Source organism: Oryza brachyantha, chromosome 1 (assembly GCF_000231095.2).
Source record: "Oryza brachyantha chromosome 1, ObraRS2, whole genome shotgun sequence".
Taxonomy (NCBI): domain Eukaryota; kingdom Viridiplantae; phylum Streptophyta; class Magnoliopsida; order Poales; family Poaceae; genus Oryza; species Oryza brachyantha.
This window is the reverse complement of record NC_023163.2, coordinates 33,321,409-33,336,169: the sequence shown is the minus strand read 5'-3', so window position 1 is coordinate 33,336,169 and position 14,761 is coordinate 33,321,409. Positions and strand designations below refer to the sequence as shown.

At 39.4% G+C, this 14,761-nt stretch overlaps 2 protein-coding genes across 2 annotated transcripts; one reads left to right on the top strand and one right to left on the bottom strand.

Moving 5' to 3' along the window:
- Positions 1-96: 96 nt before the first annotated feature.
- LOC102705965 lies at positions 97-2,360 on the bottom strand. Its single transcript, XM_006645336.3, has 3 exons — positions 1,958-2,360; positions 1,162-1,378; positions 97-1,044 (listed from the first exon to the last, which is right to left on the bottom strand). The coding sequence occupies exons 1-3, from the start codon at positions 2,267-2,269 to the stop codon at positions 563-565; spliced, it is 1,011 nt and encodes a 336-aa protein (XP_006645399.1). The 5' UTR covers positions 2,270-2,360; the 3' UTR covers positions 97-562.
- Positions 2,361-11,043: 8,683 nt separating this feature from the next.
- LOC102704669 (receptor-like cytoplasmic kinase 176) lies at positions 11,044-14,690 on the top strand. Its single transcript, XM_015840849.1, has 6 exons — positions 11,044-11,456; positions 11,923-12,245; positions 12,352-12,487; positions 12,662-12,804; positions 12,897-13,020; positions 13,819-14,690. The coding sequence occupies exons 1-6, from the start codon at positions 11,402-11,404 to the stop codon at positions 14,298-14,300; spliced, it is 1,263 nt and encodes a 420-aa protein (XP_015696335.1). The 5' UTR covers positions 11,044-11,401; the 3' UTR covers positions 14,301-14,690.
- Positions 14,691-14,761: the final 71 nt, after the last annotated feature.

Genomic DNA, 14,761 nt, shown 5'->3' with positions numbered 1-14,761 from the left:
ATATCTCATTCACATCACAGCAATGTAAAATCTTATAACAAAAAGAATCATTTTGTTCACAGCCAAAAAAAGAAAATCCAGAACATTGAGTATATATTTTCAATACAGAGTGTAACTGTGCTTAAACATTCTATCATTACAAAGGGAACAAACAACATGTATCAGGTCCACTTTACAACAAGGAAAAACAAAGAAGTGTGTCCAAAGTACACAAATTAAAAGGTCCGTCAATGTGATAAACGATTGAATATTGGGGAGAAAAAAAGCTCTGTAAACACTCATCATTGTACATGGTATGCAGCAGATTAACCACCAGCATCCATCTTCGCCTGAAGAACAAAAATGAAATCCAAAAAGAATTTTTATGTTTTTGTATATGCCTTCAAAAAAATCTGGCACACTATCTAACTCTCCTGCCTTGTTAGTACTTAGTACCCGTCATCTATTTCCCTTGTATGTCCAAAACTGTAAAGAAAAAGAACTCCTTTTCTCATGGAAAAAAGTATGGGAAGCTAGCCTTCATTCTCTCAGCACTTAAGTATCCAAGAAGCACAGATAAGAATCAGAAACTGAGCAGGGAACGCCGCCGCCTCTCAAATTTTGCCCTCCTCTTCATATCAATCTTGATTGGCATCATAAGCAACCTTTCGGTATCCAGTTCTGATTGCAGGGAGGCTTTCAGCCTTTTGAGATGCCCAATGCATAGTGCGTGATCTGAAGATGTGCTGTGCAAGTCTTGCCCAATGTGCAGGTCTATCCTCTCATACTTGGAGTGCCATTTTGCTTCGAGATAAGGCAAGGATCTCCAAGGAGGCAGAGGCATAGAGTTCTGCTTAAGGGACCACTTTGCAGCATCTACCATCACATTCAGGAACTGTTTCAGTCTGGAAAGAGTGCCAACATAGACCACCGGAAGTGAATTGAGCAGACTGCCATAAGAATCAACTGCCCTGGCTATTTCAAAGTGGCTCCTGAAGTCGATATCAATGATCAGACGATCTTCAGTATCAGTATTCATGATGACATCAATATATTCATGGTCACCTAATCAGCGGGAATAAAGACAAACAATTAAGTTACACAGCTCAATTCCAATAGAGTAAAGTTGGACTGTTAGTTTTCACTTTCAAGAATGGGTAGGCAAGTTTTCACTGGGAGTACCTCCAGGTATCTTGTCAAATCCCTGCCATTTTGATACACAAGCTGCTGCGTCGTATCCCGAATATCTCAAGAGCTTAACAAGTAAATGACGGATGCAACTGGCACTGCATTGACCTCTGTTGAAAGCCAGAAGCTCTGACTCATGGATTGAGAATAACAGCGAGTGGACCATAGAGAGTAGCTCATTTTCTTTCTCATCGCCGCCTTGCTTGTACATCTAAAATGGAATGCATAAATGAAAGCTAAGTTATGATAGATACAGCACACTAATCGCTGTTGTATCCAACAGTAAGCTATCCACTCATTAATTTAGATAGAACTAACAGAGTGCATACAGAGTAGTAATAGAAAGAGAACCGAATGACACAATTGATTGCGAATTAGAAGCACTATTTTATAGCAGCTAGAGTAGCTCTGTATGCATCACAGAGATGAGGTGGATTTATTTTCTAAACAGAGTATGCTGGTCGCTGGGAATTTCAGTGGCACTGCGATATTCAGAACCACCATCTAAACTCAAATCATGGTGCGAAGTGAGAACAAACAAACTAGGTAAGCAATAACAAGTCGATGTAATCACAGGTAAAGCGCAATCAACTAATTTGTATACTATTACCCCAAATCTCCCTACCAAATCATAGTTTGAGAATACGAATTTGTTTAGAAATCACCATCAAAGCAGTGGAATTTAAATCTCCCTACCAAATCATAGGAGGAGGAAGAATAACTAGTCCGTAGAAATGATGTTGAACACGGCTGGTCGCACAGGAGAGAGAGAGGTGAAGGGTAAGGGTACCGAAATGATATCGGCGAGGTGGGCGAGGTCGGAGAGGGCGGAGTCGGTGTCGCTGCTGGCGCGCGAGTCGGCGCCCCCGCTGCCGCCGTTCTCGAGGAAGTCGGCGACGAGCATGGCCAAATCCATGTCGCTCTCGTGGCTGTGGCTCCCGAAGGCGTCCGCTCCCCTGGTCCGGAGCCAGAGGTCCCCCGCCGGCGAGGCCCCGGCGGAGGAGGGAGAGGAGGCCCGCGGCGCGACCCTGGGCGGCGGCCTCCGGCGAGGCGTGGCCGCAGGCGGCGGCGAGAGCGCGAACTCCTTGGCGAGCAGCATCATCTCTCCCCTCCCCTCCCTTGCCTTGTTGGAATCGAAATCGAAATCGAATGAGAGGGAGGGAGGGAGGGAGAGAGAGAGAGAGAGGAATTGGGAGGGGAAATTTTCCACGAGATCTCCCGAGTTGGGAGGCGGTTGTTAATTTTTATAGACGGCCGGGGGACTGACACGTGGGCCCGCAGAGGCAGCCGGTGGCGGGCGGTTTCGAATTGATGTGCCGCTTCCACCCTGGCCGTTGGTTCATGCCTTTCGACGCTCGGATTCTGCTCTTTCTTACACTACACTAGTACTAGTATTTTCGAATGGAAGTTAGTTAAGAGAGAGTAACTACTGGTTACTGTATTATTTACACTGTATTAAGAGAGACTATCTTAATTACTACTGGAGTAACTCCATTTTGGATGGAAGGAAGTGGTACTGATCGAGTTGTTTGTTAAGTTAAAAAATGTACTGTATAAAATAAAATTAAGGTGATGTACGTGATCGATGATGCATTTGGCCGGATGGATTAGATAGCAGTGGGAGGCAATGATTAATACAGTATATAATTAGGTAGTCGATTGTGTTTAAGATTAGATTGGATCCAAAGATCGATCGATCGATCGATTAGGCAGATCGAGGATAGACAGGATATACATGCATGCGTATATCATCATCATCATATATAATTAATACTAGTATAGTTAATAAGTAATAATAATAGTACATTATAATGCATGGATCTCGTCTATATATCTGCATCTGCGTGACAGCTGCATGCATGTAATTTATTATACTGTACTGTACTTCGTTAATTTCTTTCTTTGTTGGAGCACAAGATTAAGGAACTACTCGTCCATCGAGTAAAAATGAATGATATTCAACCGATCGAATCGACTGGCCAGGTACGTAGCTGTACAAACATGCATGACTAGCTAGCTTTAATCACACCTCCATCCATCCATCGATCTCTCGTGTTAATTTAGTCGTTCCACGAGTACAGTTAGTTAATTAATTACTCCTTAATTTTGTTTTTTTATTTAACATCGTACACCTTTTAGATATCCATTTGTCTTATTTAAATGTTATTTTATTATAATTTATTTATTATTAAGTAAACTTTAATTATAACTTATCATTTTATATATCTGCACAAAGTTTTAAATAAATGACATACTGTATGAACAGCAAGCATATCGTACGATGCAGACACGAGCGTAAATACACGATCGATCTCATTTTTGTTGACTAGCTAGCTACTCGTTGGTCAACATTTCAAAGGGACTCCTATCATTTTATTTACTTACAAAGTGAATAAAAGTATTACGACTCGTATTATTAAATAAATACTCCAGCTTTCATAGTTATAGTTATATAGTGTAGTGTGGTGTGGTAGAAAGCTGGTGAGTGGCTGCCAAACAAAATGTTGTGCGCACGCTTGTCGGCAAAAGCGAACATCCATATCCTTCCCCAACCCAATTTATAGAATAATACTACTTCTCTCCCAGAGAATATCCATTATCCCCTCTCTGCATATGCGATTATTCCAAGATCCGGCCAATGGCATCTAAATTGGGTTTTTTTTTTCATATACTCTCTCGACAAAAATTTTTCTTCTCTTAAATACTGTGGCTGTGCGCAATACCAAGAGGCTCAAGCATGGCCAAGAGCCGTAGAATACGCATGACACACTCAACCCCCCCCCCCCCCTCTTTTATCTTTTAGGGAGAATGGATTATACACCACATATTTTCGCTTCTGCTTATATGTATAAAAGAAAGTTTGAATTTCTAATTTTAAATTTAAAGTTGATTTTGAGGGGGTTTTACTGAAGTTTATTTTTCAGCTTTGGCATTTAGATCGCTAAGAATACATATATATAATTTTTATTCATAGTTTTTTCATTTGTAAATATCGTTAGTATTGAAAAAGCCAAACAATCACCACCGAAGACGTTTTGCAAAGTGCGGTGTCTCTATAGCTACGACACATACGCCATGCCTTTTAATTTCATTGTTGACCTGGCATTCAAATCTTAATGCATTATAACTATTCATTCCATTTTATGTTATAGGTTTTCTTGGTCTGTCTAGATTCATCCATATTGTATATGTGTCTAGATTTATTAGCACATAAATAAATCTAGACAAGATCAGAAAGTCTTCTATCGTGAAACATAGAATACTATATAGAATACTATACATAGGGACAAGTATCATTTGTACTAGTAGTTGCCAAGGAGATGGCTCTCAATGAAAAGAAAATATGAATCACCTACTAGCTACAAATCCAACTGCATGTAGTTCGAAATACTACTACTTCTAGGATTTAAATTCATCTCATAATACAAGTACTTATATCTTCCTCTTGATGTCAAAAGAATCACAGTCTTCCCACGTTCTTTTTTACCTACACTCCCATTTTAACCAATCACAACTATTTCTTAGCCCCCAATATTAATAATGACATAAGTTGCATTATGTGTAGCCTGTTCGTGAATTAGCACAAACAGGCAGTTGAAAGGGGCATGCACAGCATGCACCATGTGATTGTGACTTTGTGATCGAGCCCTTATTATCCCTACAAAATTTTCAGTAGATGAAATAATCATGTGCCAACAAATAAATCTATTACATCGAAAAATTCCCAGGCGGCATGGGGCTAAATGTAAAATTCGGCGTGTCGCCGTTCCTGGCCGTCTCTCGCGTCCGAGTGGCCGTTTGCCACTTCACCTTCAGGAGGTTAGTTTTATGATTTTTTTGAAATGCAAAAATGAAAGTTTTAAATTATTTAATAAATAAATATCAAAATTAAAAAAATTCCTTGGAACTCTGTTCAGCAATGGTTCCTCTGGGCTCCGGCGGCGGTGAATGTAAGGATTAGTGAGGCCCGGCACTGGCCCACTTTCTGATATCACGGTACATGGGCCGTCTTCCTCTTCTTGATAAGTACTGTAGTAGTGTGGCATGCAGCCACGGCCCAGTCATCAGCCCAATATAAACGTCCATTGGGATTTCTGAAATTACCGAGCTTGAAGCAACCTGTTCTGTTCAGCCGTGGATCCCACCACATCTCTCCTTAAGCATCTTCCATGACTCATGCATGGGACATAGTGAATTTGGAGGGTAATATATGGACATTGGTGTAGCAAATTAGAAATATGGAGAGTAATCTTTTTGCTGCAAAATGGAGTGTGAGACTTAGGCCACGTTCGGCTAGCAAGTTAACTTACCCGACGTGAAAAACATAGTAAAAGATTAGTGCATGATTAATTAATTATTAATTATTAAGAAAATATAAAATATATTAACTTGATTTTTTAAAACAACTTTCCTATAGAATTTTTTTTGCAAAAAGTACACAGATTAGCAGTTCGGGAAGTGTGCGTGCAGAAAAAGAGGGAGATGAGTTAACTTAGAGGGGTGGCCAAACGCGGCCTTAGAGAGACCGTTGGAGTTGCTCTTAACCTTTTGTTATTTGTTTCACAATTCGTGTTATTCAAAAATATGTGTAAATATGTAAAAATATATGCCATGCTAAAAGTATAAAAAAGTCGTAACAAAATAAATAATAATTGCATGACTTTTGGATAAGATAAATAATTAAACTAATGTCTAAAAGTCAATAATGTCAAATATTAAAAACCGGATTAAGTATTACAAAGGATTACTCGGTTAATATGAAAATCTTTGATGCGTTGACCTCCTTGGCTCCTTGTAAATGTATGTATGGATGCTTGAGCTAAAAATGTGTAAATATTTATAGACCAAATTGATGCTCCATGTAAGAAGTATAGCCGCAAGCTGCAGCCGACGTCGTCCGCATGCATGTCTCACCATGATGCTGCTGGTGACATCATAGTGTGTGTGTATATATATAAGGTGGTCATTTGGGCGTGGATTTAGTTGATTACTCTAGTAGTATATTAATAGTGCTACAACATTAGTAATTACTCCGGCAAATACTATATTGTGGTCATAAATTATGTATGTGTATACGACTCTACCTACCTCTGTACAGCTAGCATATACGTACGCAGCCATGCATGTACTAGCCAGCACATCCCGTGGCCCGTGACCTCTCATCTCATGCATCCGTGCTACTATTGACTTCTTCTCCGTCCAATTAATTAATCGCCACATGCATGTATTTAAATATCACCAGTTACAATCATATTAATCATGCACTCACACTAATTTTACAACAAACAGTTACTCCTCTATTTCCAAATATAAGGTGAGAGTTAATATGGAGTATATTATTTCTGTAATAAATTTTTTTTTCTGATATAAATATAATAATATTAAAGTTGTTCCATAAAATTATATTCTAATAAAGTAATCTTTAACTAAGCTATTGTCACACACGTCCAAACAAATTTCACCATATATTTAAACACGTGAAACAAAATACACCATATATTCTAAAATAGAGGGAATAGCTAGCCTTTAAACATGATTATTAAAAAATATGTAAACATTGTATATTTTATTGTGACATGTCTTATTATTATAAAAGCATGACTTATATTTTTTATATTTATAAAAAAAATAAATAAAACAAGTGATCATCTATTATATCTAAAAGTTAACATGTATCGTTATATATTTAGTTAATTAGAGAGTATCAACCAAGAGTAAAGGGAAATACACACTATCAAGCAAGAGGAGGTAGCAGTGGTGTTTGTTTTGACTTGAATGCATGCATGTGCAAAACAAAAGGAGATCGAATTAATTGCAAGATCCAGCTGACATAGACAAGTAAGTTAAGATATGCCGTGCAATTATATGTAGCTGCTAATCACTACTGGACTACATGTTGTCGATCTACTAGCTTAATTAGGGATCAGATTAAGATATATACTCCTCGATCTAATATATCTATGTCGACTTACGTCGTCGATCCACATATATATGAACGTCACATATATGTTCACAGGTCGCATTCCATCCCAACGATGCATATTGACCATGTGAACAGATAAGAATCTCTCTCTCTCTAAAGTCAAAACACAAGTCATATTATATTTTCAACATGTCGTATTAATGTAGAGCTGGTATATTACTAATTAAACTTCTTCATTGACCTTGCTAGCTATTCCAGTTAATTTTTCATCGAGAGTAATTAATGGACTTTGGTTCGCACCTTTCTATAAACAGTGTGTTTCGTATGAAAAATAGTTCTATATACAATATTTTCATCTGAATTTTGTAAATTAAAATTGTAAATCAGTACAAGTTAATTTTATTCATTTATATTATTAAAAATACAGACAATCTAAAATCTTGGTGACTTAATTTAAGTGTGTTAATTTCAACATCCTTTCGTTTGTATGAGACGAGAACAAACATGAGATGAACTAATGTCTCGTTGTTTCGCTTATGGTTATGCACACTTGTAAGTTAATATTTAAAATTATCCTAGTTTGTTTTAAGTTGTACATAGTAGGTGATGGAGCACTACGGCTACTACAGATTGGTTGACGCACGAAGATGATCAGACTAAATTGTTAACATTAAGCTAGCTTGATTAGCTTAGTTAGTTTGGCTTGTGTGTTTTTAACCACCGATCCGCTCGGTAGCTGTAAGAGAAAGTTCAATAGTATAGCCACTACCAGCTCTAATTTATCTATTATCAATTTAATAGCCAATTCATACAATAGTTTTCTACAAAATATCAATACATGGTCCCACATGTCATACGCACATTTTGTCTTAGAGCCCGTGTGCAGCTGGCTACAAATTAGTAGCTCACATTTTTTCTCTTTTTCCTCTTATCCCTTTAAAATATAGTTATAAATGGCTTATAGCCTGCTAAGATTTTACGGAGAAGCTGCTACTCGACACAATGATTTTATAAGCTAGCTAGTTCTGCAGTTGTCAACTTGTTTGTTAATTTGGTGGGTACGTTGACCATGCCAATGGGACGACGATCTGGGGATCGACCATTGCAAATCACGGAGTCAAACGTACGCCATTGGCATGTACAGTACTAGCGTATATATTTGCAAGCTACACACTTACTCGTACCTTGCTTGATCGAGCCACCAATAATGGATCGAAAGAAATAATATATGTTACTCCAGTATGTACTACCTTACCTTACCTCCCATCCCTTAATAGGAGGAGTTCTGGCAATTCAAATATATAAGCAAATTTATTGGGATAGAAATAGTACTAATTAATTAATTATTTTAGTTATTTAGCTGGGGCGCATGGCAGGGCAGGGCAGGGCAACGAATTGAAAGCAAGGTCAACGCTCGTAAGTAGGAGTATATCTTGCCCTGCATTGCATTGCATACACATTAGTACTTGAGCTTCCACTACTCACTCAATTATACTCCCTCTGTAATTTTTATATACGACGACGTTGACTTTTAGTTTCACGTTTGACCCTTCGTCTTATTCAGAATTTGTATTCAAATATGCAAAATTATAATACATACTTAAAATTTCTATAATAATAAATCATATTATAACAAAATAATTAATAACTATATAATTTTTTAATAAGATGAACGGTTAAACGTGAACCTAAAAATCAACAACGTCATATAAAAAAATATGGAGGGACTATATAAGCATAAATTAATATAGTGTAGCTAGGTGGTAATTAATTAATTGTGCAACTAGCTAGCAGGCACAGCAGATCGATGGACCGCCGGATATACACAAAGCTGTGCGGCGCAATACTATTACTAGTTATTAATGGTGCATGAATTTGGAGTCAATCAAGTGGACTTTAGTTGGTGAAGGCCAATAAGTCAAAACAAAAAGGTCACGAGTGATCATCTGCATGCATGGGTGGCAGCTCTCAGCTGGCACAAATTTAACGTATAGTAGCCGCGTTGACCACGACAATAGTACTAACCCATATAATTAAGCTCGCTCGTTAGCTAGACTGACAGCTTCAATTAAGTTAATCTAGTACTAGTACTATATATATACTCGTGCCATCGATCGAGCCTCTAAAAAACACTAACTCACTATTTTCATACATAACGTTGACTTTTTATCACCCGTTTAGCCATTTATTTTGTTTCAAAAATTTATGTAACTATGTAGAAAAAACTAAGTTATAATTAAATAAAGTTTTTAATAATTCCAGTCACAATAATTATATAAATTATTTGAATAAGACAAATAATAAAATGTATATGGAAAAGTTAACAACATCATCTATTAAAATATTAAAATTAATATTAGTATATGCTCTATATATATTGGTTAAAGGGGACTACAACATCGGACGACAAATAATTGTCATTATTGACAACTACAATTTACACTTTGGCTATCAATAGATTTCCGATTGCTAGATCATGATATATGATATTTTATTATTGGGGCATTATTATATATTTAGAATGCAACATACTTCATTAATATGTCATATTTTTTAATATTATACATTTTCTTAGAAAATACGAGCGGTCAAAGTTTACTGTTGAGTAGCAGTAGTGACAACTACTCCATCTTTTTTATTATAAAATATTTTATTTTTTCTAAAAACAAACTTCTTAAGGTTTTGCTAAATTCATAGAAAAATATAGCAACATCTATAACAGTAGATTAGTTTTTATTAAATATAACATTGAATATATTGTGAGAGTATATTGAACTTTTGTTGACAATGTCACTATATTTTTTTCTATCATCTTGATCGAACTTAAAAAAATAACTTTGAAAAAAAATCAAAACATCTTAGTATAACATGAAACAAAGGTAAAACCATCTAGCCTAGAATATAAAATATGTGTCTAAGAGTGGTTCAAAATAATATCTTAAGTCAAGAAAAAAAAAAAGAAAGAAGTGGCCGGCGCGGGTAGGTGAAGCGAGCTGCGTGCATGAGCTCTCGTTCACGCATCTCTTACCTTTCCCATACAAAGCTTGCGGATCGATCGATCGATCCTTCCAGCAGCTAACTAATATATGTTGTATATATGGTATATATGTTGTATCCATACCCCTATCTAATATACTAGTATGAGTATCTATTTATCTACTGCTAGCTAGCTCGGTTTGGTTTGATGTAAGCAGAGTATATAATAATTAATTTACTACTAACTAACTGCTTAATTAGCTTTGCAATTAGTTAAAATGCAGATATACCATATATCACATGAGATATATATATTGCAAGAGAGATAGTGTAGTTTGGCACTGGTACCGGTACGTGCCAAACTACAATCATATATATCCATCCATACATGGACGGTTGGTACGTGCTCGATCCCTCTGAGAAAATTAAATTGATGATCGATCCAAGGACCTCCAGCTGCCTGCCCCTGCCCTGTCAGCCAACTTTTCACCCCTATTGTTTGCCTTTTTTTAAAAAAATAAATAAATTATATATTTATAAAAGAAAAATAATTTATAAATACTATATTATATATATATATATTTAACGGTCTAAAAGCAAAGGGTAGAAAATAAACTAAGATAAGAAAACATCAAATTAACTTGAAATTGAAATTTTAAATTTTGGTTCATAAGAAAAACAAAAGTAAAAAAAGATTAGGCCCTTTTTGTTCGGTTTAATCACTGACTTTTACTGTATTTCCCTGACCTCTAATCCGCTGTGACTGAGATAACCAACCACCAAAATTTGATGGTCTCTTTACAAGTTAGAAGAACATGTTGACCGGTGTTGATCCAACGGATGGCACTAATTAATCCCCACATCGCACGGCACCTCTAACAGCTGGAAGAGCTAGGGCCCCACCCGTCAGACAAAAAAAGGATTATAAATAAAGGAAGCAAAGGCGCCTTTCTTCCTCAATCTCAAGGAGAGGAGAGGAGGCAGCTCACACCATTCCATCCCCTCCTGCTCTTCTTCTTCTTGCTGCACCCATCCATCGTTGTCCTCTTGGATCTTCCCATCCATCACCTACAAGTGGGCGTGTGAAGTAAGAGAGAGAGAGAGAGGTCAACCTTGACGTTAGTAATTAGCAGGCACAGCACAAGCCCCATATATCCCGTGATCCTTCAGTTCAGACCAGCTAGTACCGAGCTGTACGCTGTAGCTGCCCGTGCGTAAGAGCTCCATCTCATTTTATCAAGAAAGCTCTCACCTTTATAGCTAGCTAGCTGCCCCTGTGCTGCGCCCGTGCCTGCCAAAACCAGCATCTGTTCGATTCGATTCGATCGGATCGCCATGGGCAACTGCTGCGGAGCCAAGATTAGCTCCGACGCCCTCTCCCGGACCGAAGGTAATTAACCCTCTTCATCTTTATTTTCACACGCATCATCTCGTCTAGTTAGTACTGTTCTTCATTCAACATGTTTAGAGGCATGGATGATTTGGAAGGGAAGAGGTCACCTCTGTTGAGATATCGTTTCTAGCTTGAGGTTGTTGAAATGTAGTAGGTGAGTCATGGCGGTCTCCAGTTCAAGAGCAGTGCGTGCTTTCAGGGCATACCAGTCTATCCTACTAGCTGTCTTAAATCACGATTTGGCTTCTCCCACCATCGTTTTCTTTACAAATCATATAGTATATAATCTATCCTTTCTTTTTTTTTTAATTTGTAGAGTTTTTTTTTTTAAAACGATCTTTTGTAACATGCAGTTGATGAATTAAACTCTCGTTCTTATTATGGTGGTCGTTTCAATCTGAAAATTAAGAATGTTGAGAGTTGGTGGTGTGGCATGAAAAATTGATATCGGTGAATCGGTCAGGGTCAAGAAGAAGCAGGAAGGGGGCGGGGCTGAGCTCGTCGAGCAGCCGGGTGTCGTCGGCGTCGGTGCCGGCGACGCCCACCCCACGGAGCGAGGGCGACATCCTGCAGTCGGCGAACGTGAGGAGCTTCGCCTTCACCGAGCTGAAGACGGCCACCAGGAACTTCCGGCCCGACAGCGTGCTCGGCGAGGGCGGCTTCGGCTCCGTCTTCAAGGGATGGGTCGACGAGAACACCTTCGTCCCGACCAGGCCCGGCACCGGCATGATCATCGCCGTCAAGAAGCTCAACCAGGACGGCTTCCAGGGCCACAGGGAATGGCTGGTACGTAATTTTACCATTTCTTTCTCTCTTTCTCTGTATTGCCTCAATTATTAATGAAAACAACAAAATTTGTTGCTTAGAAATAACCTGCCTCTTGCATTTACAGGCTGAAGTGAACTATCTTGGGCAACTGTCGCATCCCAACCTTGTAAAGCTCGTAGGCTACTGCCTCGAAGATGAGCAGAGGCTTCTTGTCTACGAGTTCATGCCTCGGGGGAGCTTGGAGAATCATCTTTTCAGGAGTAAGTCTCTGCCTTTCTTTTTACTTAATAATTCACCTCTTCTGCATTAGCATTAGTTTTGATGTCATTACTACTGATTCTGATTGAGGAAGGTAGCTGATTTTGAATTTTCTCAACTGAAAGTCTGAAACGGATGGTGGTGTTGACAAAGTTTGGACGGCCATTGTCATGCAGGGGGCTCACATTTCCAGCCACTCTCGTGGAATCTTCGAATGAAAGTTGCTCTTGGAGCAGCAAAGGGACTTGCCTTTCTCCACAGCGACATGGCCAAAGTTATCTACCGTGATTTCAAGACATCTAATGTTCTTCTTGATTCGGTACATATACATTAACTATCCTTTCTTTTGAGTGACAAAAGAGGTGTTGATCTATATAGTTTCGTTGCCTGAATCTTCTGTTCATATCACAGAACTACAACGCAAAGCTGTCTGATTTCGGGTTGGCAAAGGATGGTCCGACTGGTGACAAGAGCCATGTCTCAACAAGAGTTATGGGCACATACGGATACGCCGCTCCTGAATATCTTGCGACAGGTAAGAATTCAGTTTTCAATGACGTTCACTGCAGTCGCCAAATTTCAATTTGATTATTCTGCTTTGCTGAAACCTTTTATACAACTATCTGTAGCATTCCAGTTGTTACTATACGTTAAAAGGTCGTGCCTTTTTTTAGTTAGTTAAAGGCCAGGTACTTTTTCGCAAGACAATCTGCATTTCCCAGGGTTGATAGCTGTTGTTGTTATGCAGCAGCAGTAGGTATATTGTCTGGATTAAAAGTTGTGATAAAAGCTGGTCCGTTTGGCAGCTTGTGCTCGTCCTGAAGCACTAGAGGAAGCAGTAAAGAATACTCCTCTCCTGCTGAGAGTTGAAGTCATATTTGTTAGGTTAGGTGCAGACAACTCGTCCAAATTTGTCATGGTTTCAGACCTAACCGGCTGGCCAACTGTGGACTGGACCCTTCAGCACATGTGCTAAACCAAATCACACATAGTTTAATTACTCCAGCCGCAGGTGATCATCCATAGAATTAAAAAAAAATGCTGCACAATCTTGTACTACTAGCTAGATAAGCAAGCATGCATGCAGCCGAAAAAGACTTTGAGGACTTCAAAATTAATTAATTCCGAGTAGTACCAATTAAGTCAAAGTTGTAGTGCGGTTATTCATATGATACAACAGTACTATTTGTTCAGATGAGCTGTCTAAACTTGTTAATTGTCGGCTACGCTGCAGCATCTGAACATCAACGTCAGCCAATGAGCTCCAAAACGGAATCTCTTATCTGAATAATAATTCTTGATTAGTGTGTTTGATCAAAATCCTACTGTGCAGGGCATCTGACCGCGAAGAGCGACGTGTACAGCTTCGGCGTGGTTCTGCTCGAGATGCTGTCGGGTCGCCGTGCGCTGGACAAGAACCGGCCCTCCGGCGAGCACAACCTGGTGGAGTGGGCGCGGCCGTACCTGACGAGCAGGCGGCGCATCTTCCGCATCCTGGACGCGCGGCTGGGCGGCCAGTACTCGCTCGCCGGCGCACAGAAGGCGGCGGCGCTGGCGCTGCAGTGCCTGTCCGGCGACTCGAGGAACAGGCCGACCATGCAGCAGGTGGTCGCCGCGCTGGAGCAGCTCCAGGATGCCAAGGAGACGTCTCATCAGCCGCAGAGCAAGATGACGCTGGCCGGCCGTGGCTTCAACGGCAGCGGCAGCAGCTGGTCGCGCGGCAACAGGCGGTCGGAGGCGACGCCGGTCAATGGCGGCGGCAGGTCGGCTCGTCCGAGGCGGCTGTCGGCAACGGCATCGTCTCTGCCTGAGTGAGCTGCCATTGCCACGCATGCATGCTTGTAGATTCCTGATGGTGATGAGTGACACTTGTAAATCATGAGGCATGATTGATTAATTTCTGTACGCATGCTGCTTAATTTTAGTTTGCTACATAAGCTTCTTCCTGCTGCAACGCAAATCCGATCGAGTCTTCTCCTTCCTTGTGCATGTACGTAGTTGTTGTACAGCATCTTTTCTTTTTTCTTTCTTTTTGTCTGCTTTAATTAATTCACCAATTCTGCTGTACTGCCTTGAATGAAATCCAGAAAGAAAAATGAAAGAGAAAGTACGGCAAAATTCAGTTTGCTCTTTTTCTGCTGGAGTGAGCTGCTTTAATGCATTTGTCAAGCAGCAAGCAATGGGCAGAGCAGTAAGATGCATTTTATTTATTTGTGAATAAAATGTTGATAATGTAGTACAGGTCAATTGTGACAATGACTGCTCCAACTGCACAA

Bases quoted from the DNA above. Each gene is read 5' to 3' on its own strand.
- LOC102705965 (XM_006645336.3), bottom strand. From the start codon at position 2,269: ATGATGCTGCTCGCCAAGGAGTTCGCGCTCTCGCCGCCGCCTGCGGCC. The intron at 1,379-1,957 runs GTACCCTTACCC...ATTCCATTTTAG, and splicing joins ACCTCGCCGATATCATTTCG to ATGTACAAGCAAGGCGGCGA. The intron at 1,045-1,161 runs GTACTCCCAGTG...CCCGCTGATTAG, and splicing joins ATTTGACAAGATACCTGGAG to GTGACCATGAATATATTGAT.
- LOC102704669 (XM_015840849.1), top strand. From the start codon at position 11,402: ATGGGCAACTGCTGCGGAGCCAAGATTAGCTCCGACGCCCTCTCCCGG. The intron at 12,246-12,351 runs GTACGTAATTTT...TTGCATTTACAG, and splicing joins AGGGCCACAGGGAATGGCTG to GCTGAAGTGAACTATCTTGG. The intron at 12,488-12,661 runs GTAAGTCTCTGC...ATTGTCATGCAG, and splicing joins GGAGAATCATCTTTTCAGGA to GGGGCTCACATTTCCAGCCA.